Source organism: Jaculus jaculus, chromosome 8 (genome assembly GCF_020740685.1).
Source record: "Jaculus jaculus isolate mJacJac1 chromosome 8, mJacJac1.mat.Y.cur, whole genome shotgun sequence".
In the NCBI taxonomy this organism is placed as follows: Eukaryota; Metazoa; Chordata; class Mammalia; order Rodentia; family Dipodidae; genus Jaculus; species Jaculus jaculus.
In genome coordinates, this window is record NC_059109.1 from 86,187,423 (window position 1) to 86,209,446 (window position 22,024).

The following is a 22,024-nucleotide window of genomic DNA, read 5'->3' on the forward strand; positions in this document are numbered from 1 at the left end:
CATAAGTCTCATGATTCCATTGAGTCCATGAATCAATTCAGACACATGACTTGTACTTGTGAAAATAGTTAGTATGGGACTGACTTTCAAGTACTATCTTGCTATACCAGCATGTTTAGGATAGTGGAGGGATATAGGTAGGGGACAAGAAAGATGTAAGCTGGTGCTGATTGGATCATTCTTAGAGTACAGGCATTGCTGCTCCTGACTCATGCTTCAGTGCATGTGTTGCTATCAATACACCTTTCTGTTGCTGGTGCTGGCTTCTCATACAGGGGAGTAAGAGGGAAGACAAGGGTGGCATGTGGTTGGCAGTTATCCTTGCCTGGACCCTCCACAGTCTTACTGGGAGGCACTGAAGCTGGATGTGAGTGCTGCTGCTGGGCCGTCCAGGAGGTGAATTAGCACTATGAGGGGTGAGTTCACAGAGAGAGTTCCAAATAAGTCAAAGAGTTACGGGGAAAAGTAGAACTTGTGTTTCTGTGTGCTATACTGTTGGCACTGTTTGAAGTGACTTAGGGGTGATACCCATAGTCTCTGTAGTGTTGGGAACTTAATCTGGCTTTGGTCAGTATATTTTTTCTACTTCTACTCATAAAAATGGTCCAAATCTCTGGTGGTTAGCTACTGTATTGTAAAACAGAAATTCTGTTTGCTTATAAAACATTGGAATTGTATTAAGATGGGCATGTTTAAATGTGTATTCATACGTAGACTGAAATTTATTTCAGTGTCCCCACAGAACAGACTTAACTTTGTTTTCCCTTTAAGCCATACGCCTTTGATTAGGTTTTCAGTACCCACCATGGAGTGGGAATTCCAATCAGAAAGCAGTTGATTAGCCCCATAAAAATCATGCCACTCTTGCACCAGTGGCTCAGCTTGACTGGTAGGCTGATTCACACAGCATTCACTACTGATTAAGATTGTTGATTTGTTTTCTCCCCAGCAGCCTGTACATCACTTTGTACAGCACTATGGCAGCTTGCCAGAAGAGAGAATAGACTTCTTGATAATAGGTTAAAAACATTAGGATAGGGCTGGAGAGATGGCTCAGCAGTTAAGGCGCTTGTCTGCAAAGCCCAAGGACCTATGTAAAGCCAGATGCACAAGGTGGCACATGTGTCTGGAATTTGTTTGCAGTGGTGCACCCATTTCTCTCCCCCGCCCCATGTTACTCTGTAGTAAATAAGTAAAATAAAGATAAAGATAAAATACCTTTTAAAATGCCGATGAACACATCTTTAAAAAACACATTAGAATCATTTAATTATGTGCCTGAGGATTTAACACTAATTCAGCACATTTTTTGTCTTTTTACAAAATGATCTTTTAAACACTTAGTCCAGTTTTCTTACCTGCAAGGGTAATGAAACGTGGGGTATATAGTTCAGAGTTTTCAGCACTTTACCTAAAAATCCAGTGGAATTCAGAGTGCACAAGCAGTATGATGTACAGGCTGCAGCATGCTCTAGAAAGTTAGGATTTGAGCCAGGTGTGGTGGCACACACCTTTAATCTCAGTACTTGGGAGGCAGAGGTAGGAGGATTGCCCTGAGTTCAAGGCCACCCTGAGGCTACATAGTGAATTCTAGGTCAGCCTGGGCTGGGATGAGACCCTACCTCAAAAAAACAAGTCAGGATTCAAACTTGACTTGGTCTTGCCATACAAAGAAGCACAGTTGTGCTTTGAATTTTTTCCTCCCACTCCCCTACCAGAAGGAAAAGCTGTGCTTAAGTCCTCCTGTACCTGTGAGTGGGACCTGATTTGAAACTGGGGACTTTGTAGATGAATCAAGTCAGGAGGAAGCCACACTGGATCACAGTGGGCCTTAATCCAATAACTCGTGTCTTCATTGAGACATAGCACAACATGCTATGAGATGATGGAGGTGTAGGTTGGAGTGGCATCTGCAGATCAGCTCCAGAGCTTGCCACCAACCATCAGAAATTTGGAAAGGATCTGAAACAATCTCCCTCAGCTCCCAATAAGAAGCAGCCCTGCTCGTGACAGTGTTCAGACCTCCAGCCTGTGCTGTGAGGAACTTAAGTTTCTGCTGTTTTAAACCACAGTTTGTGGTAAATTTTCACATCCACAGGAGACTAACAATTACAGAAAATTAAAAGACTGGAGATAATGGCCCCAATGCTGATTTGGTGGAATCACTTTTTCCCTTGGTGTACATAAAAGTGAAAAGGCGTACAGTAGACAAATCCCACACTAAAACAAATCATTAAGGCATCGATGAAAAGAAATGCTCTCACTTCTAGCTAGAACCTGAAGGTGCTTTCTTGCCCATTTTCCACCACTAGTTAGTTTTTGTTTGGGGTTTTGTTTTGTTTTTTTTTAAGGTCTTACTCTAGCCCAGGCTGGCCTCAAACTCATAGCAGTCCTCCTGCCTCAGCCTCTCAAATGCTGGGATTAAAGGGGTATGCCACCACACCAGCTAAAAGAAGTTTTAAAAGTAAACTTTGCTTTCTAAAAACAGAATTCACAGAGCCAAGTATGATGTCACATTCGCATAATCCCAGCACTTGGAGAGACAGAGGCAGGAGGATCCCAAGTTCTAGACCAACCTGGGCTGCATGTATAGTCCTTGTCTGAACAACAAACTACAAGGTTCATTGTACTTTTGTCCACTTAGTCTTGGATGAAAACAGTAAGTGCTAAATGTTTTGCAAACAGCTTTGTGTTTCACAAATGTTACCAGATGACCAATTTAAAACTGAAAAATACATTCTTGACAAATTGTGAATTGCAATTAATAAACCCGGAAGGCTATAGGAAACCACCAGCAGCTCTTCCCTTAGCCACCACTCATTGTGCTGAAGAGACCTAAGGGTGTCTATCATTTCCAATTCGACAGAAGAAGTCGAGTTATGCAATTGCTGTCTTCTCCCCTCCTTCCATACACTATTCTGCTTGATACTGAAGGGGACACTGACTGCTGAAAAGCCCAAAGAAGACAACACACAAGTGCCAACAGAATTGTCTGGTGGTAACCATCGGGTTCCCAGGAATAGGGTGAAGCAGAAGAAAGATAATTCTAGCCCTTATCCCTTGGCTAGAGCAGGAGTGTGGCAAGAGTTCTGGCTTTAGAGAAATTGGAGCTGATGTGCTTGTTTTCAGACCCTCCATCTTCCTTTCCTTCAGTGCAGCTGGAGTGTGATAGAAAGAAGCTGTGTTAGTTGGAGCCTCCGCAGATAGTCCAAGGCTGGTTTGTTGTTTGGATCCCATGCTAGGGGTAAACCCAGGTCCTTTCATGTGCTTGACAGTCACTCTACCACTGAGCTACAACCTCATCCTTGGCTGGGTTTTTGAAGGCCACCAAGTGTGTGTCATAGCACTGCCTGTGTGGCTTCCAGCGCTGCCTGCAGAGACATACAGACAACACCAGGGTGCTGAGCAGCAGCAAGCTACTAGTGGTACACATTCCCCAAAAGATGATCACTGAGCTAGGCTTGGTCCTGAAGTTGGTACATGATCTCCTCCAGCCCGAGGTCTGTGGCTGGCTCAGGCCAGCTCTGTTGGCTGCCAACACACATACGTGGTAGGTAGTGTCTGGTGATAGCCCATACAGGGGGTGCTGCCGGGCTGTTGAATAGATGTTCCCCACCGACTGGTTCCCCACCCCTCCTTCTGCAGAGTAATGGACATGGTACCAGAACACCACAGAGTTAGGGGCACACCAGCGAATGAGCATCGACGTGTCTGTCACCTCTGCCGCCTCCTGCAGCTTGGGAGGGTCGGGGATGGTGTCCTCCTTACTGAGACCAGGACAGAGGCACCGCAAGCGCTGCTGCAGCTCTGCACACGGGGTCTGCAGATGCTTGCAAGGGTGGTAGTCACAACGGACACGCAGTTGAGGAGCCCCCACCTCTTCCTGAGTCCCCGCTGCTTCCTCACTGTCATCCAGCAGGGTGACTGGAATTTCATCTTCAAAGGGATTTGAGTGGACAGTCTCATGAGTGGACCTTAACCTTTGGTTGTGCTGAGACATGTTCATCGGGTTTGGCGAGGTAGGAAAGGGACTAAGGTGCTTCCTGGCCAGTCTAGTGGAGGCAGCTGAGATACTCGGCTTGAGGACATGTGTGGCAGCATGTCCTTGATGCTCTGCCACCACTGTGCTGGCAGCTCTGGATGGAACCCTCTCATCAGTGCGGGATAAGGCAATTCTCTCCAAAGCATCACTATGTGACCACACCCTTTGTGTAAGAGACACAGTGGTGTGGGAGGAGGCTTCAGTGACATTTTGATGGCCTTCCCCAGGCTGAGCAGAAAGAACTGTGCTCTTCCCAGTGGAGGGAACCCATGTCTGCTGTACACACACTGAGTGGTCAAAAGAAGGTGGGTTTGAAGTTGGGAAGGGGGTGCTTTGGTCCGACTTACACACACCAAACAGCTGGGAGAGAGAGAGAGGGCCTGAGAAGGGGCCCTCCGATCCTGCAGCAGGGGTGCAAACAGTGTCTGCTGCCCTGGAGAAGAAACCAACCATTAGGAGATATCTGGCTTCAGGGATACTTCTGGGCTGAGCTTTGAATCCTAAATGTTACTCCCCTCCCCCCCCCCACACACACACAGCAGATCAGCACATCTCTCCCAAGTACTGCCTAGTACCCACTCCCTACTCCTCACTGTGCCGGGCCAGGAAACCTTTGGAGGAAGCTCAGGTCATCCCTCCCACTGGGCAATGAAGGAAACGAGGCAGAACTGACTGCCCAGGATGCCACTGTGAGCAAATGGTAGTGCTTACATCTGGGCCAAGCAAGAAGAGAAGAGTCAAAATTCTCCAAGAGAAGTTGACCAGTTTTTTTTCTCAATTATCTGCTTCCTGTTAGTGGGATACACTAAAATTTTTGAGCATTTGCCATATGCTGCTCACTATTCTTCACACTTCACCATATCAGCTAATTTAGTCTGCACTACCAGGAACTGTCATTCCCATTTTACAGATGAGGTAGTGGAGTGACAGAGGTTAAGTAACATAGCCATATGAGTGAAAGGAAGCCAAACTCTGGCTCCAGCCTGTACTCTGAACCTCCTCATTAACACCCACCACAAGACCCTTTACAGCAAGGGACTTAGTGCTCCCTTGCCTTTGGAAGCAAAGTAGGGGAGTGGAGCTAAAGACTGAGTGGCACTTGGGCATGGACGGGAGGCGAGAAGAGAATCCTACAAGATGGGAGAGTTGATTTCTAAGGAGAAACAATTAGCTGGTGAAACTGGTTTTAGAGTGCTTGGACCAAGGATGGCCCTAGGTCACTAGCTTCCAACCTGCAAGTAAAAAGTTCTTCTAGCCATAAGAAGTCTTTTCCTAAAGCCAACCCCCCCCCAAAAAAAAAAAAAACTCTGTAAGCCTCCTGGCCCTGAGTGGCTCCATTTTGGGTATACAGGGGTCCAGGTAGTTAAAGGCACAGATATGAAAAAAGATGGATCCTGCCTCATCTGTCCAATAGCTGTGTGATTTTATCAAGTATCCCACCTGTTTTAGGTCTGTTCCCTTGTCTGTAGAAGGAGAAATGGTACAGCTGCTTTGGTAAGACAAAGCAACTGTTCACTTAACCCACTTCCTTTTCCTACTGGGCATGTAGTTAGACTACAGTTCCCAGTTTCCTTTGCATTGAAGTGTGGCTTGTCCATTGACTGCTGGCCAATAAGTGGAGTGGAAACTGAGAAGTGCCATCTCATAGCCTGGTTCAGTTAAAACCTTCTAAGTCAACTCTTCCTTGCTCTTTGGCCCTTTTGAATATCTGGAATATAAGCAGAGCCTCCACCCCCCACCCCAGGGAGCTGAGTGCCCAGCCAAACACTGCCCAAGAGCCCAGCATAGTCACATGAGCAAGACACCGAAGACACAAGCTTGTTTACCTCTAGCTCCCAAAGGCTGTCCCTTCCCCTCAGCCATCTGTTTTGTACATGCGTTACCTGTGAAGGACGGTTCTGTTTGCATCCATGAGGAGCCAGGCCAGCTCACAGCTGCACGTGAGAGGATTGCCCAAGAGGCTGACAAACAGGACCTGGGAGAAGCTCATAGTCCAAGGGCGGAAGGTACTCAAGTTGCAACTGAAATAGCACACACACAAAATCAAATAAGTGAGGCCTTTACTATCCAGTTAAAACGTTTCCACGAAGCTGGGCATGGTGGCACACACCTTTACTCTGAGCACTTAAGAGGCAGAGGTAGGTGGTCCACCTTGAGTTTGAGGCAACCCTGAGACTACATAGTGAATTCCAGGTCAGCCTGGGTTAGAGAAAGACCCTAAATCAAAAACAGAGAAAAAGTTTCCAAGAGGCACAGTGGTGTCAGGCAAAAAGCATTCTGTTAGGAGCTAGATATACTGCTTTGGATAAAGCCTCTAATAAACCTGGACCTTCTTTTTTGCCAACCCAATTCACTCATCATTATCTCTCATATCCAATAGGGATAACACTCTCATTCTGAAGACTACTATATCCAAAGAGTCTGTGGTTATGAAGTCCTTTGTAAGCATAAATCTCTACACACACATACACACGCACACACACACAGACGGTACTGATTATAAACCAGTGCTAGGGATCAAATCCAGGGCCTCACACACTCTAGGCCTTGAGCTAAACCCCTAACCCAAAATTCTTAATAAAAACATCACTTGATGAGCTAAGGGACTCAGGAAGTGGAGAGAATCAAGGTCAAATACTGGTGGGCTCCAGAGAAGAGGAAAAGGCCAGGGATGAGTCTGATGTTGCTGAATGTGGTGGGGAATTTCCAAAAATAACCACAGTAGTTCCTCCAATCCTTGTAGGCACAGCTTTTTGCATGTGAATGCATCTCTACCCATCAAAAGCTGGTGTCTATTCCTCCACCCCTCTAAGTTTGGTGACTCATTTAGGCCAGTGTAATAGCAACAACTGTGACGCAGAAGGAAATGAAAAATGAGTTTGGTGCTAGGGTTGGACTATAGCTGATGACTCATACCAACTTTTGGACAATGTCTCACTTAATTATACCCATTTATCTCTTAGTGTTACCAAGATCTAGTAACTTAATACAATACATCCTTCTTTCTTTCACATGATTCTATGAGTTGGCTTGGTGGTGCTTGTAGTCTAGCCAGCTCAGCTGGGGCCAAATGTTGTAGGTCTCCATATATAAAGGCTCAACTGAGTATGGACTGCTTTATATGCATTTCTCATCACCTGGGAGGTCAGCCCAGACCACAATATGGTAGCGGGGTCCCCAAGGGTAAGAGACAGCAAACCTCACTTCTCAATTGCTTTCCAGTAGCTGTCTGTATCACTGTGTTAATATCCCATTGGTCTAAGCAAGTCATCAAGCTTCAATCACACTGCAACTCATCATGTATGCCTCAGGGGCGGGAGTACTTACTGTGGGCATATGTGGGTAATGGCAGACTTATTCCTTGCTTTCTCCTCCTTCCCTGAAGTCCAACAGAATGTTTTGCCTCAACTCATTCCACTCTGTGAATCTCTTGGCCCGTTTGTTTTCCTTCCTTTACACATGTTCAGTTCTGATTTGTCATGAGTAATGAGCTCCCTTTGACCTTTGAGTCTGGCTTTCTTCCATTTGCCTGCAAGCCTGCCTTCTCCTCCTTCTGCCCTGGGATTGATGCCTATGTTCTGGGTGAGGACAGGCCTGCCTCCCAGACCTGCTGTATTACACCTGCCCATGCAGAGGCACCATTCACCCCCTCTGAAGCACCAGCTGTACATATGTACCATTCACTTATGATGAAAGCCTGACCCATGTGAAGAAGCTGGCACTTACCTACAGAGCCATGGTTCTTCCTAAAGAAGACTCATGGACCCAGTCTGGTGGAGCATTACCTCCACCCGCCTTATAACACAGCACATAGTGTGGGCCTCTGCTATTGATCATAATAGCTTGTGACAGATGGCAGGTATGTGCTGCCTATACTGAAGTGTGGTCTGTTTTCTTCAAACCAGAGACCATATTGTCATCCTCACCATTATCACCATCTCACCTTCTTCACAGCCACCATTGTCATCATGCAGTGATCACTGTGCTCACCACCTTCTCACCGTCATCGTTGCCGTTACAAAACCATCATCACCTCCACCACCACCTTCACCAGTTACATAGAACTCCTACTGTACACCAGAAATGCTATCAAATGCTCCCCATGCCCCTTGAAAAAAGTCTCAAATGGAGTACCATTGTCATATCTCTGTTTTACAAGTAAACTTCACATCATATAGTTTTTTGGATTTTGCTTTGCTTTGTTTTGGGGTAGGATCTCACTTGAACTCAGGCAAATCTGGAACTGACTCTGTAGCCCAGTAGCCTATGTTGGCCTCAAACTCATGGCAATCTTCCTACCTTAGCCTCCCAAGGCTGGGATTATAGACATGGTCCACCATACCAGGGTAGTTTTTTTTTTTCTTTTTTATCATGCTCAAAGTAGTCAGAACCATAAAGCATTTTCCTTCTACATGATTGTGTGCTCAGTAGATATCTATGAAACAAAGGAAAGAATGAATGAATGGCTTTGGTTTGTTTTAAACAAGTGTTCTTCCTTTTGGAAGAATAATTCCATCTTTAGTGGTTCTGTTGGATAAAACAGAACAAAGGAGATCTGCCCCTAAGCTTCCCAGGATTGTCAGCCAATAACATTTTCATCCAATAACACTGCAAGGCCCTTTCCTACTTCTGTAACATTGTTTCACCAGACTATGGGAGGTAAGTGGCATGACTATTCTTTTACTGAAAAATGCCAGTCTCCAAGTGGTTTGGCAGCATAAAGACCCACAGCAGAACTAAGGCTCAATGCTACTACTTCCAATATTTACACACAGCCAGTAACACAGAAAAGGCTGGTATGTAACAGGATGTTCCAAATGGGACATTTTGGGCTTCGGTTCCACAGAGACTATAAAAGACTGTGAGCATGGAGGAAGAGACTGATGTGCCCAGAGGCTAAAGTAAGTTGTTTATCCCCCTACTCAGGCCAAGGGAAGACTGAGAAGCAGGGTTCTCTGGCCACCTTTAAGCTCTATGAAAGGATCAGAGATTGGGACAGTGGAGAGTGCTTTGGTTGATGCCTAAATCCTTTCCCCTTCCACAAAATGTGGGAGAAAAAAAAGGATACTGCTCTCTGTCCAGTGAAACCTCTTCAATCTTTGAGCCACATGAAGGAATAGTTCACCTAATGTCCCTTGGAACTTGGGTATGCTAGGACTTGGAATTATGAGTAAAAAAAAAAAAAAAAAAAAATCCAAAGGAAAGAGGCTGATTGGAGCAAGCAGGTAAAGCAAGGGAGCTGGGTATTTTGTGAATGATAGTAGGACAAAAGTACCTTCTTCCCAAGACCTAGATGTAGGTCCCAGTGAAAGGAGGTGGCCTCAGGTCACCTTAAGTGATGTTCTATTCTTTCTGTTAGAAGTTAGGCCGGTGGTTTCCTGGGCCAGAGGGCACCAACCCCAGATCCCAACAGAAAGACCTTCTTACCTTCTCTCCAGCCAAACCCACTAGTACCTTGGGAGGGACCAAGCTCACATAGCATGAAGGGAAGGAGGTTGGTGAGGGGAGAGGAAGCCTGATAGCTCCTCATGACTGGTTATTAGACGAGGAGACTATCTGAGACCTGCCTAAGACACCATCTGAATAGAACAAATAGAATAAAATAATAGAATTTAAAAGAATAGAACAGAATAGAGTATACAATAGAATAGAAAGAACAGAAAAATCCAAAAAGAATTTGGAAACATTAAGGATATGTTTGTCATACAAAATTCAACAAAGTATAATGGACAAAAATTAGTTGTATGAATAAGATGTGTCTCAAAAATCACTTCCAAGTGCTTCTTAGAACTTCTAGGATCTGGGGTAATAAGCTCAGTCAGTAAAGTACTTCCCATGCAAGAATCCAATCTCCATAAATCACATTTAAAAAAACAAACAAACCTGGGCATGGGGCTGGAGAGATGGCTTAGCACTTAAGTGCTTGCTGTGAAGCCTAAGGACCCTGGTTTGAGGTTTGATTCCCCAGGATCCACGTTAGCCAGATGCACAAGGGGTCTCACACATCTGGAGTTCATTTTCAAGGGCCGGAGGCCCTGGTGCACCATTCTCCCCCCCCCCCTTTTTCTCTTTCTCTTTCTGTTGCTCTCAAATAAATAAATAAAAATAAACAAAGAAGTTTTTTTTCAATTTGGGCATGTTGGCACACATTTGTAATAATACCAGCGCTGAGGAGGTAGAGGATCCTGGCACTGTTGGCCATCCGGTCTAACCTATTTGGTAAGCTCCAGTCTGATGAGAAGCCTTGCCTCAAAAAAAGTAGTGAATGAAGCCTGAGGAATGCTACCCAAGGTTGTCTTCTGGCCTCCACACTCACACTCACACCTGCATGCACACACCCATACATGCACCAGCATGCACACAAACATGCACACACACACGCACCAAAAAAAACACTTACTTCTGGAACATAAGGACCTGCAGACAAGGAGTGTCTTGAAAGATGTGTGTGTGGACAGAAGTAAGTGCTGAGGAATCTTGACAATCCAGCTGCTGCAGGCTGGGGGTCATCTTGAAAATGTCTGCCTCCAGGGACCTCAGCCTGGGCATCTTCCTCAGGTAGAGAGATTTGAGCTTTGGCAGGCTGCTTATCCACCCAGACTCAACTGAAAGAGAGGGGAAGCCGCCTTCTACGCAGGGCGTCAGCATGGCACAAAGGCAGTGAGGGCCAGGACGAGCTGCACAGACAGCCAAGGTGCACTCATTGCATCTGGAAGGAGCTCTCAAGGATGGCTGGCTGATCCTTTCTTCCCCACCAAGTTAGCCAAGGCCAGAGAGGAGCTTAATTGGCCCAAGGCCACACAGCTGAGAAAGGAGAATGTAACACTGTACTCGGGACTACTGGTGTCCCAGCATCTCATTAAACTCCACATACAAAATTAACGAGACTGTGCTGTGAGGCTTCCAGGAATGGGGAGCTTTTGTGGAATATAATGGGGAGAGGAGCATGGCTGGAGTAGGTCCAGAAACCCAATATGGCCATTCCCAGAATGGAGAATATTCCCCTTTTGTTCTGAATTTTTTGTTCTTGCCCCTTACCTACACCCAGCTGTGCTGGAACTTGGGGCTACAGGCGTTTAAAGTGCTATGTATCTGGCCAGTGAACCCAGGATAGTCCCAGGGATCCACCTGTCTCTGCCTCCCCAGCGCTGGGATTATAGGCCTCATGCCAGTAGGCTTGCCCTGCATCTTATGTAGGTACTGGGGACTGAACTCAGGCCCACTAACCTATCTCCCCCACCATGAAATGTTTTGAAGGAAGAACCAAAGGCACCTCCCTCTTGTGTCCTTTCTGAATGACCCAGCTCAAAGAAACAATTACAGCTAGTGAGAGTCATGCTTGGAGCTAAGCTCACTGATTAATCAGCCCTAAAGCCATCTTCATTTCTCCTTTCCACAAGCAGTATCTATCCAGCCATGAAAGTTGAGTTCTGCGCACGGAATGCCTGGACTTGGGTTTGGGGACACCAAGCATTTATTGACCTGTGAAACGTTGCTCAAGTCATCCGACATTTTTTTTGGTCTTCATTCCGTTATATGCAAAACACACTGTTAACAGTTTCTGCCCAGAGTTAAACCCAGAGTGGCCCTTGGGACAGGACTGCTTGCTGGGGACAAGTTAGTTTTGAACTAGAGTCCTTCAGGGGTTACCACTAGAACGCTCCGCGCTCAGACGGGCTGAACCCCCAGACTCACCTCTCTCGAGGTACGTGCCGCTGAGGTCCAGGACCTCGAGAGCGGCCAGGGGCCCGCCGTCCTGCCCGACGAACGCCTCCTCGGCGATGGCCCCGTGGGCTCCGCGGCCCAGCGCGCTGCAGGAGAGGTTGAGCATCCGCAGCGCGGGGAAGCAGGCGAAGGCGCGGGGCGGCAGCGCCTGCAGCGGGTTGCCGGCGAGCGCCAGCGTGCGGAGGCTGCGCAGCGCGGGCCCAGGGCAGGGCGGCGGGCTGGCCAGCAGGTTGTAGCTGAGGTCAAGCGTGTGCAGCGCGGCGGGCGCGGCGCCGCCCCAGCGCAGCGCGGCGATGCGGTTGTGGCGCAGCATCAGCACCCGCAGCTCGGGCAGGGGGCGGAGCTCCCCGGCGCTGAGGGCGCGCAGCAGGTTGTGGCTGCCGTCCAGGACGCGCAGCGTGCGCGGGAGGCAGCGGGGCAGGCGCTCCAGGCCGCGGTTCGCCAGGCTCACGGCCGCGGGCCCCGCGCCGAGGAGCCCGGCGCAGGGCGGGTCGGTGGTGTGGTCGCCGCCGCCGTCGCCCGAGCCCCGCCGAGTAGGTGGGAACTGCGCGAGCCTTTCCTGGAGAGACGCAGCGAGGCTCTGGCTCCGCGCCGTCAACAGCAGCAGCAGCAGCAGCAGCAGCGTCCACCGCATGGCGAGTTTCTGGGAAAAGTCAGTCGAAGGCCAATTAAACTCAGAGGAAACCTCGAACGAGGGGCAACTTTGTGTTCCTGTATGTGCCCTGTTGGTGGGTGGGGGGCATTTTCGGCCTCTGACAAGTGAGCTGTGACGTCACCCCGCCTTCCTTCTTCTCACCTCGCCCGCGCACACTGTCACACTACCTTGTCCTAGCGATATCCTTCGCCCTTGGAGCAGGACACCTCCCTCATCCGAGTCTTCTAGGAGCCCACGCTGGTTCCTTGTCCCGATCCTATGAGGTTCCGCAAGGAGATGATGTCTTCCTTTCGGCTGAAGGGGGGTGGGGGGGAACGTCAGTCCCCGCCGCGTAACTGTGAATGTCCTCAGCTGGAAGATACTCTGCTGAGACAAGGTGGGATCGGCCTGGTGTGGTGGGTGGCTCATGCCTTTCATGCCAGCGCGAGGAGGGAGGGTCGCTGTGAGTCCAGGGCAGCCTGTACTGCAGAGTGAATCCTCGGGCACTCTGGCCTAGAAATATGGGACTCAAGAAAGATTCTGTCATATCCAGCACTTCTCCCAATTTTCCCAGTAGAAGTGCCCAGCCACATGTGAGTCCCGTCTGCGAAAAGTAATCTCTGGGATTTCTTTCTTTGGAAGTCTGGGACATCAGCAATGCTTGGGACTCTCAAGTCAATCTTTTGGGTCTGATGTTAGTCCTTTCAGGGAGAGACAACCAAGAGCTTGCTAAGTGTGCTCTGTGGTGCTCAAGATTGCGACTCAGGTGGCCATGGGCTGCCTTGGGAATGACAACAACTATTGCTGCAAATGCGAGTTCCTGTCCTGACTTTCTGTGCTGATTTCCAGATCTCTGCGCCACCCCTGCAGGCTCCAGGGAAAGGGCCTCTTTCTCCTAGCAAGGGGTCACTGGGGTGAGAAAGAAGGATTGAAGCTAGGGATGCATGCATCCTGCAGTATGTCATACTCACCCGAAAACAGAGTGTGGCACCCCTGGACACCCCTTTACAGTCCTCAGTCTTGTTTTAAATACTCCAAGAACCACTGACTTGGCAAGCTAGCTCTGATTAGCAAGGGGAGGCCTATTTCCCAGCTGCTCCTCCCCCATCTACAAAGAAGCCTCAGATACTCCAGCCTCTGCAGCCCCTCCTTACCCACCAAGACTTTGTTATCTTTAGCAAGAACTCCATTTGCTTCTTTCTCCCCCAGTCTCAGATCTGCCGCTTTTCAGGCCTGGCACCTCCTCCTGACCCTCCTCCTCCTCTCCACCATCCCCAGGCATGAGAAACAGGAACCAGCTATTGATGGCGGGTGGCACAGTGAGGGAGCAATGTCACTGCACCTCTCAGGAATCCTGTCCTCACTTCTAGGTGGTTCCCATCTCCTGGGGTAGCTGGAGGCTGGATGGTGAGCTGGTAGAAGAGGAGTGGCTCTCCAGTCTAGAGAGGCTTGCAGAGATTCACAGAGAAGTGGCAAGAGAGGACATCTGCCCTGGAGGCTTTGAAGCAGATACAGCTCAAACCACACACAATAGTTTCTTGGTTGCTCTGGAGTTCTGTGACAGCATGGGTGTTTATCCCTCATAAGGGGTGAGAATAAATAGAGAAGCCAGAAATGCAGAAAAAAACATTCTTGCCCCTTGGCAGGGATGATGGGTTTCATTATCAAAAGCCACAGGTCTCTCTGAAGAGATAGTGATAGGCTGAACTGCATTTCTAGCCTTGCTGTTTAGCAGACAGCACTCACTGCTCTCCCTGGAGCTTGTTTTGCCCAAGGGCCTTTGATGTGACCGCTTTCTTCACTTTGCCTTGGCCCACTAATTGCTGAGAACAGGCCAGGCTGATCTCCGCAGCTCTGTGTAGATGGGGCCTGGGTACCAAAGCCTCCTGTCATTCGTTACCTAGGCAGGCCTGAGCAGTTCCAGGATACCTTGAAAACTGTTCTGTTGGGTGTATTGGCTACTGGAAATCCCCATGGGTCTCCTTTGAAATCTTTTCCATGTAAGGCCTCAAAAATATCCTTTTAGTTTCCTGCCAGCCAGGGCCTTGCTGCTTAGAAGCATTTCTTCCTTTGCCTGAGCTGGGCCAGGGGACACCTGACCTGTGCGCCTCACTGTAGGACACCCAGAGGTCTAGGTCCTGTGCCCAGAGGTAGAAACAGTGCACCAGGAATGATCAGGGGTCTGAGTGTGAGGGAGACGCAGAAGGAGAGGGTTAAGGAAAGGGAAAGATTGGCTCCCATGGGCCAGCTATGAGGCCCTTACATTTGATTTGCATAGAGTTCTTTACCCAATAATCAAGACCCTGGGGTTCTTTCATAATTAAAAGTTATTTCTGTCCACCCAGATGGAGTGATTGGTCACTCTGGGGTTAGTAGGATGGATGCCCAGAAAAGAGGAAGCAAAATGCACTGAAATGGACCCTATTTAAATAGACTGTAAGTAGGGAAGAAGTTAGTATAACAGGAAGGCCTATAAAATAGGGCCCATGGGCAGTTGTGTCAGGGATATTGCTATGTGCACCTGTGGGGCAGGTGTGTGGAGAGGCCCGGGCTAAGGAATCCTCTCAGAGTACTACCGTGTGCTTGCTTCCAGGCCAGGCTCTCTCTGCTGACTTCCTGTGGTGCAGCTTGTTGGCTGGTGTGTCAGCAGTGGCTGCAACTGGTGTGGCTAGATGTGCTGTCTGAACTGGGCTTTCTGCATGGCTCTGTTGCTCTATGCCATCCCAACCCCAGTTGGACACAGTCTGGTTCTTGGGCTGGGGAGGTTGATGCCAGTCCCTGCATGGGTTTCTTTGGGGTCCTTTCCCATCGGTTGGGGTGGCGTTGCCCTTGCATAGCATCTTCTTTCCGTTGCTACCTCCTATTTTATAACTGATTATTCAGCATGGTCAGAGCCAATTCCATATGCATTATGTAATGGATTCCTCTCCAGGTACTGACTTCTATTCTCAGTTACAGAAAGGAAATTGAGACTCCAGTGGTTGACTCTAGAGCAGATATTGAGTGAGCTGTCTGTCTTAACCACTGTTTTCAGTCAACTATGGGCCCCAGTATTTGACACTGTTATATTCCCCTTTAAGCACAAGAGAGCCTTTCTTTAAAACATAGATAAACGTAAATCATTTCATATGCTAGGACGGTTTGGAATTCATTTTATCATTGAGCGCTTGTTTTTATCATACCTAGATCTGACCTTTTGGGTTGCTGGGTACAGGACTGAAGATGACTACTGGGCAGGATTCACAGGCCAGCGAGTCATCTTTTGGGAACATACAAGCCTTCTTTTGGAGCCTTCTTTCCTCTTCTAGTACTATTGGATGTTGGGAATAGATGACAGAGTGTTTGATAACTTCAGAGAAGGATACTAAAGTCCTATGACAGTATCCTGGGCCCTAGGATTAGGTGTCTTTCCAAATGCTCCACTACCTCCTGCTGCCTGTGTCCCCTGAGCTGTTCCTCTGCCTGAGTACTCCCCTCACCTTGACAAATCAGTCTCCCTCTTAGCCCACTCCCCTCTACCTGATATTGTTCCTTCAGAAGGATACTTTAAGCTAAGGACATGGGTCACAGGGGGTTTATGTGGGAGATGACACAAGGAAACATGCAGAGATACTTTGCCAGTGTGGTAATGAGCTGGTAGCTGCCATGTACCATGCAGTATTGGTGCACTAGAGACCGTTGGAGAATATGCCAAGTGTTGAGGGGGAGTGATATTATTCACCCCCCCCCCCAGTTTCTGTTTCTTGTTGATTCCAGAGTTCTCCCCACTCTCATAACTCTCAGGTGCATCTGGTTGTCCCTGAGCACAGATGGAACAACTCCACGGAAGGCTGGTGTGGGAAAGAGGTGTTATGGGTGGGTACTGATGGCACCTAATATAGCTTCAGTCAAAATTTTGCCTAAGCAGGCTCTCCTTTGCCTCTAAGCTGCATTAGGCACCTTGCCTTGGTCATCTTCCCAGGCCACTCTGGCTTTAAGTAGTTGATATGGACTGAGTTGCCTGAGAACTAGCCATTTAGCTCATGTCATCACTTTCAAAGCACATGACAAGGCCTGGCACTTGTCCAACAAATAGGCAAAGGCATTACAGGAACACCAGGGTCACAATGTTCCCTGCAGTGTGGGAGTAGACAGGGCAGGACTCAAAATAGGACAAAAGCCTGAGATTTGCAACTCAGGTCCTCTAGCCTTCCAGAGTTGAGAAGACTAAGGTGAGGGTGGAGATGGGGGAGGAAGAAGACGGTGAAATTTGGGTCATGAAGAGTTTTGCAATCCAGATTCCCTCCACATTTATAGAGCTTGGGGGGGGGGCAGATTTCATGGAAGATCACATGGTTACGTGTTAGAAAAGCATAACCTCAGGGAGCCAGTAGTTATACTTTTCTGTGGATAAAAGTCAGGATCAGGCTGGAGGGATGACTTAGCAGTTAAGGCTTTTGCCTGCAAAGCCAAAGGACCTAGGTTCAATTCCCCAGGACCCATGTAAGCCAGATGCACAAGGGGTCACACACATCTGGAGTTAGTTTGCAGTGGCTGGAGGCTCTAGTACACCCATTCTGTCACTCTCTCTCTCCCCCTCTCACTCTTTCTCTGTTAAAAAAATAAACAAATAAAAAGTCAGGGTCATAGATCCTTGTCGTTCATAGAGATTTGAGAATTTGTGTGGCTTTCCTCCACCTCTTCCATTTTGGAGGAACAAAACTGAGCCTTGTCATTCAGTAGTGAGTGCCTAATTATCCAGTGAGAGGGAAAATGGTCTCATTCTCACTGTCCCATTCTAGCATGACTTGCAAAATCCATCGGGTCTCACCTACCCCCGCATATCCAACACACTGATGACGCCAAGCATTGGTAACAGTTCTAGGGGGTTGGCTCCTGTTGTTCCAGGACTGTAAGACTACATATGCTGAATACAAGTTGTCCCATAGGCCTTCTTAACAGGGTCTTGTCTGGCTGTGTTCACTACTCTGGCAGCTAGGGTAGGGTGAAGAGGGCTGACCCAGGTAGTTGGTGATTCCTCATCCAGCCATACCAGCCCTGCCCTCCAGATGCCAGCTGGCACTTTTTCAGGCTCTCTTTCCAAATGCTACAACTGGAATGCACAAACTTAAAGCTTCATTTTTCTCTGACACCTGAGATAAGCCAGAGAAACAGGAGGGTGATTGTGGGAGGACTTGGTACCAGGTTGTCAAGTCTCTGGAAAGAGCTCGCTGCCCTGGAATGCCACAGTGCAGCTTCAAGTGCTGGTGACTGAGGTATCTGTGTGGACTTGCTGACGGGGTCAACCTGCTAGTGAGGAAATGATCTCAAGGAATGAAATGGCCATGGGTTGAGACACAGGCTTATTTTCCTATGAAATGTCATTCATTGCCATTAAGATTTCAACATGAGGATTTGTAGAATCCTTGGAATGTAAAAATAGACAGCATTTGAGCTGCTTAAAAATCCATCATTGAAGGGCTAGAGAGATGGCTCAGCCCATATACGCATTTCTTGCACAAGTTTGAGGGCCTGAGGGGGTGTGAGACAATCTGAATCTCCAGAATCCACATAAGCATCTGGATGTGGCCACACACTGGTAAACCAACACCTATGGGAGCCAGAGACTAGAGAGTTTTTGCACGTGGCTGATGAGATGTGACCATGGTTAGACTCATTTTACAAACTATGTCCAGAAAGTTAGCACAGCCAGAGACTGGCAGCACTCTAGAGTGAAAAGAACCTTGGATGAGCATGCGCCTAACATCATTACTCACCATGGAGGTGCAAATTTTTTTTTAAATTTAATTTATTAGTTTTCTTTTCAGTAAATACAGGCAGTCTGGTACCATTGTTTAGGCTCATCTGTGATCTACCCCCTCCTTGTTGATGAAAATGGGTCGTGCATTCTGGAGTTAGCCCCCAGTTATTGGTATGATAAATGTCTCTGCAAATCATGACCCAACATGTGACTCTGACATTCTTTCCGCCCCCTCTTCTGCAAAATTTCCCTGAGCCATGTTGGGTTCATTTTTGGTCTTCTTTAGTGCTGAGGTGTTGGGGGCCTCTGAGGCTCTGGCTCTCTGATTTGGTAGGAGTTGATTTTTCTCTGCGTTGGTCTCCTTCCCCTTTGTGCTGGTATCTGGTTCACAGGAAAACATCACCCTTGCTTGTTTCGCCAGTTGTCCTTAGTTTCAGTTGGGCCCCTTTTGAGGTATGTTGGGGCAGCTCTCTTCTTAGGATCTGCATCTATCTGGAAAAGAGAAGCAGATTCTCCAACGGAGAGTAAGTTAGCAGCCGGAGAATTGAGATAACACTTTTTTGATAGACAGTATGATAGGTGTAGGCCCTCTTATACCCCGTGATTGATGGTAGCTTCATATTGTAGAGTGGGCTTGTGTTTGGGTATGGTTCTGACTTGTTTCCCAGCTCCAGCTAAGGGTCTAGTACCACTGAGTGGATCAGTTAGCCAAATCAAGAGCAATTGGTTCCTCACCATGGCTGTGTACCACTATAATTTAAGCCACAGTGAGACACTGCTAAAGACCACCACAATGGCCAAAGTTAAAAAAATAAACAAAACCTACAAAAGCTAATATCAACTATTATTTCTAGGTATGTAGAACAAAAAGAATTCTGAACACTGTGAGAATGTCAAATTGTACACCATGGAAGCTAAGCATATCTCTACCTCATTATTTAGCAATTACACTCCTGGCTGAAGTGTGTATAATGACCAAAAGGGCTTTATAACAGCTTCATTAATAAATGCTCCAAACAGGAAATCCAAAAGCCTACTTATTTATTTATTTTTAAAACAGAGTTTCACTCTAGCCCAAACTGACCTGGAACTCACTCTGTAGCCCAGGCTAGTCTTGAACGCATGGTGAAACTCCTAACTCAGCTGCCTGAGTGCTGGAATTAATGGTATGTACCACCACACCTGATTCCAGTAGCCTTTATAAATAACAAAATGGGTGCATGAAGCATGGAATAGTCATACAATGAGGTACTACACAGCCACAAAGAAAAAGTGAAAGATGCTACTCAACAACGCAGATGAGAATCTTCGTTGTGCCAAATGACAGGCACACAGACTGCATACTGTATAGTCTCATTTAAGTGAAGATCTGGAGCTGGCAAAAGGAATTGATAAAAGCTGGTAAATATGATGGAGAATGGAATTTCAAAGGGGAAAGTGTGGGGGTGGGGAGGGAGGGAATTACCATGGGATATTTTTTTATAATCATGGAAAATGTTAATAAATTTTTTTTTAATTAACACTAAAAAAAAAGCTGGTAAAATGCTTGCTTTACAAGCATGAGGACCTGAGATTGAATCACCAGAACCCACATAAAACCTGTGTACAGCAGTGTATGATTGTCATCCTAGCCCTGGGGGAACAGAAACAGGAAGATTCCTAGGACTTGCTGACTACCTAGTACAGGTGAATCAGTGAGTTCCATGTTCAGGGACAGACCTTGCCTCAAAAGTGAGGTGGAGAGTGACTGTAGAAAACACTGGATGCCAACTTAGGGCTTCCATACAATGCACATGTGCCCACTTACATGGAAACACACACACATATTTGATTAAGAGCATCTGAGGTAGAGGACCCACTGTGTGCAAAAGAATGGAGGTGTGACTGGCATGGGATGTCCAAAGGAGGGCAACTCAAGATGGCAGGAAGAGAGCAGGGGCTGTGGAGGAGGAAAGTAGGGAAATGAGGCTGGATAGGTTCTAAGGAGTCGTTGAAAGGCTCTGTAATGTCCTTTATGCTGTTTCACACATGTTGTACATGCTCCTGCTTCTGGCCTCTTCTGGGATTGGACTTCCAGCTCCCCTGATTGGACAGGGTCATGTTTCCAAGCTTTGTCAATGAATTGGAGCAGGAAGTGACGTTTGTGTCATTCCCAGTCAGTGCATTTAATTCTTTTTTTATTATCTTTTTTTAAAATTATTTTTATTTTGAGAGTGAGAGAGAATGCATGCTTCAGGACCTCTAGCTTGTTGCGAACAAATTCCAGACATGTGCACACACTTGTGCACATGTGTAACATTGCATGCTTACATCACTTTGCATCTGGCTACATGGGACCTGGAGATTTGAACATGAATTTTTAGGCTTTGCAGCCAAGCGCCTTAACCACTAAGCCATCTCTCCAGCCCCTGCATTTAATTCTTGCTTTAAGTCTGGCTCTTAAGTGCTCCTTCTTCCGGTTTAGCATGACTGGTGATGCTGTCTGCCATGGGGCTGCTCCATCTCCTGGATATCTCAAGAAGCCAGAGCTCCCACTGGGCTGAATGTGTAACTGTAGTGTGCAAAATTAGCTCCTTACATGAACCTGTTTATTTGGACTGATGCAGGCCTTGGTGGTGTCAGTTTCATTTGTTCATTCATTCATTCAACACATTAAATATCTGTTCTATACTCAGTAACTTCTAAATATGGGATTATACCTAGTCTCTTCCCTCAGGGAGCTTTTATTCTGTGGAGAAATGCAGCTAGTAAATAAATGAATAAGGTAGTTACAGACTGCATTAAGCCTTACGAAAGAAACTAGGGAGGAGAGTGGAGATGATCATATGGAGCAGTTGCTGCCTTCAAGCTCAGGCCTGAGGAGGAGCTGGAATTGATCATGTTTCCAGGACAGCAGGAAGAATCTCCTGTGTCTGAGTCACAGAAGCCCATCTCTGTGGCTAGCAAAGAACCAATGAGAGGAAAGTAGAAAGGGGCAAGAGCATGTGAGTACGGTGGATAGGACGTGCATCATGTGTTTAAGGTTACCCTTGTTGCTATACTGATTGTGGGAAAGAGCCAAGCTAAGAATAACATTGATGGGGCTGGGGAGATAGCTCAGTGGTTAAAGGCTCTTGCTACAAAGCCTGCCAGCCCAGGTTAGATTTTCCCAGTACTCAGGTAAAGCTAGATATACAAAACACAGCACTTATCTGGAGTTCATTTGCAGTATCAAGAGACCCTGGTGTGCCCACTCTCTCTCTCCTCTCTCTCTCTGTCTCTCTCACTCTCTCTCTCTTGTTTCTTTTTTTGAGGCAGGGTCTTGTTCTAGCCCAGGATGATCTGGAATTCACTATGTAGTCTCAGGGTGGCCTCGAACTCATGGTGATCCTCCTACCTCTGCCTCCCAAATGCTGGGATTAAAGGTATGTGCCACCTTGTAACAAGGTGCTAGGGATCCAGGAAAGTCCTTGAATCCCAAACCCTAGATTCACTTCTAATTTTAATTTTAGATTTAATTTAATTTAATTTAATTTTAGATTCACTTCTAATTTTAATCAAAGAAGACTGAGAAGGATAATTATTAAGTTATTACATTTATTGAGGGAAGTACAAAGCCAAGGAAAGGCACCCATGTGGCTAGAGATCTCACGTGGAGGGCCTGGAAAAAAAGTATGGAAAGAAAAGAGGAAAGAAAGTTTAAGGAGCACCTGCCATGTGGGGAGCTGGAGGGAATAAAGGAGCCCATGTGGAGAGTAAGGACTAGGGGGCCTCCCAGCCAAGCCAGCCCAGGCCCAGTCAAGGGAAAAACTCACCCACAGCTGGAAGTTCCAAGTGACCACAGAGCCTGCCCTCCTCTTGCAAAGATATTTATACACCTTTAGTGGTGGTGGGCTGTCTTCTG

The 22,024-nt window shown here is 47.3% G+C and overlaps 1 protein-coding gene across 1 annotated transcript; it reads right to left on the reverse strand.

Moving 5' to 3' along the window:
* Positions 1-1,398: 1,398 nt before the first annotated feature.
* On the reverse strand, positions 1,399-12,701 carry Lrrn4 (leucine rich repeat neuronal 4). Its single transcript, XM_004661506.2, has 5 exons — positions 12,590-12,701; positions 11,738-12,410; positions 10,443-10,647; positions 5,926-6,063; positions 1,399-4,475 (listed from the first exon to the last, which is right to left on the reverse strand). Exons 2-5 carry the CDS (start codon positions 12,399-12,401, stop codon positions 3,281-3,283), a joined length of 2,202 nt encoding a protein of 733 aa, XP_004661563.2. The 5' UTR covers positions 12,402-12,410; positions 12,590-12,701; the 3' UTR covers positions 1,399-3,280.
* Between the last annotated feature and the right edge of the window lie 9,323 nt (positions 12,702-22,024).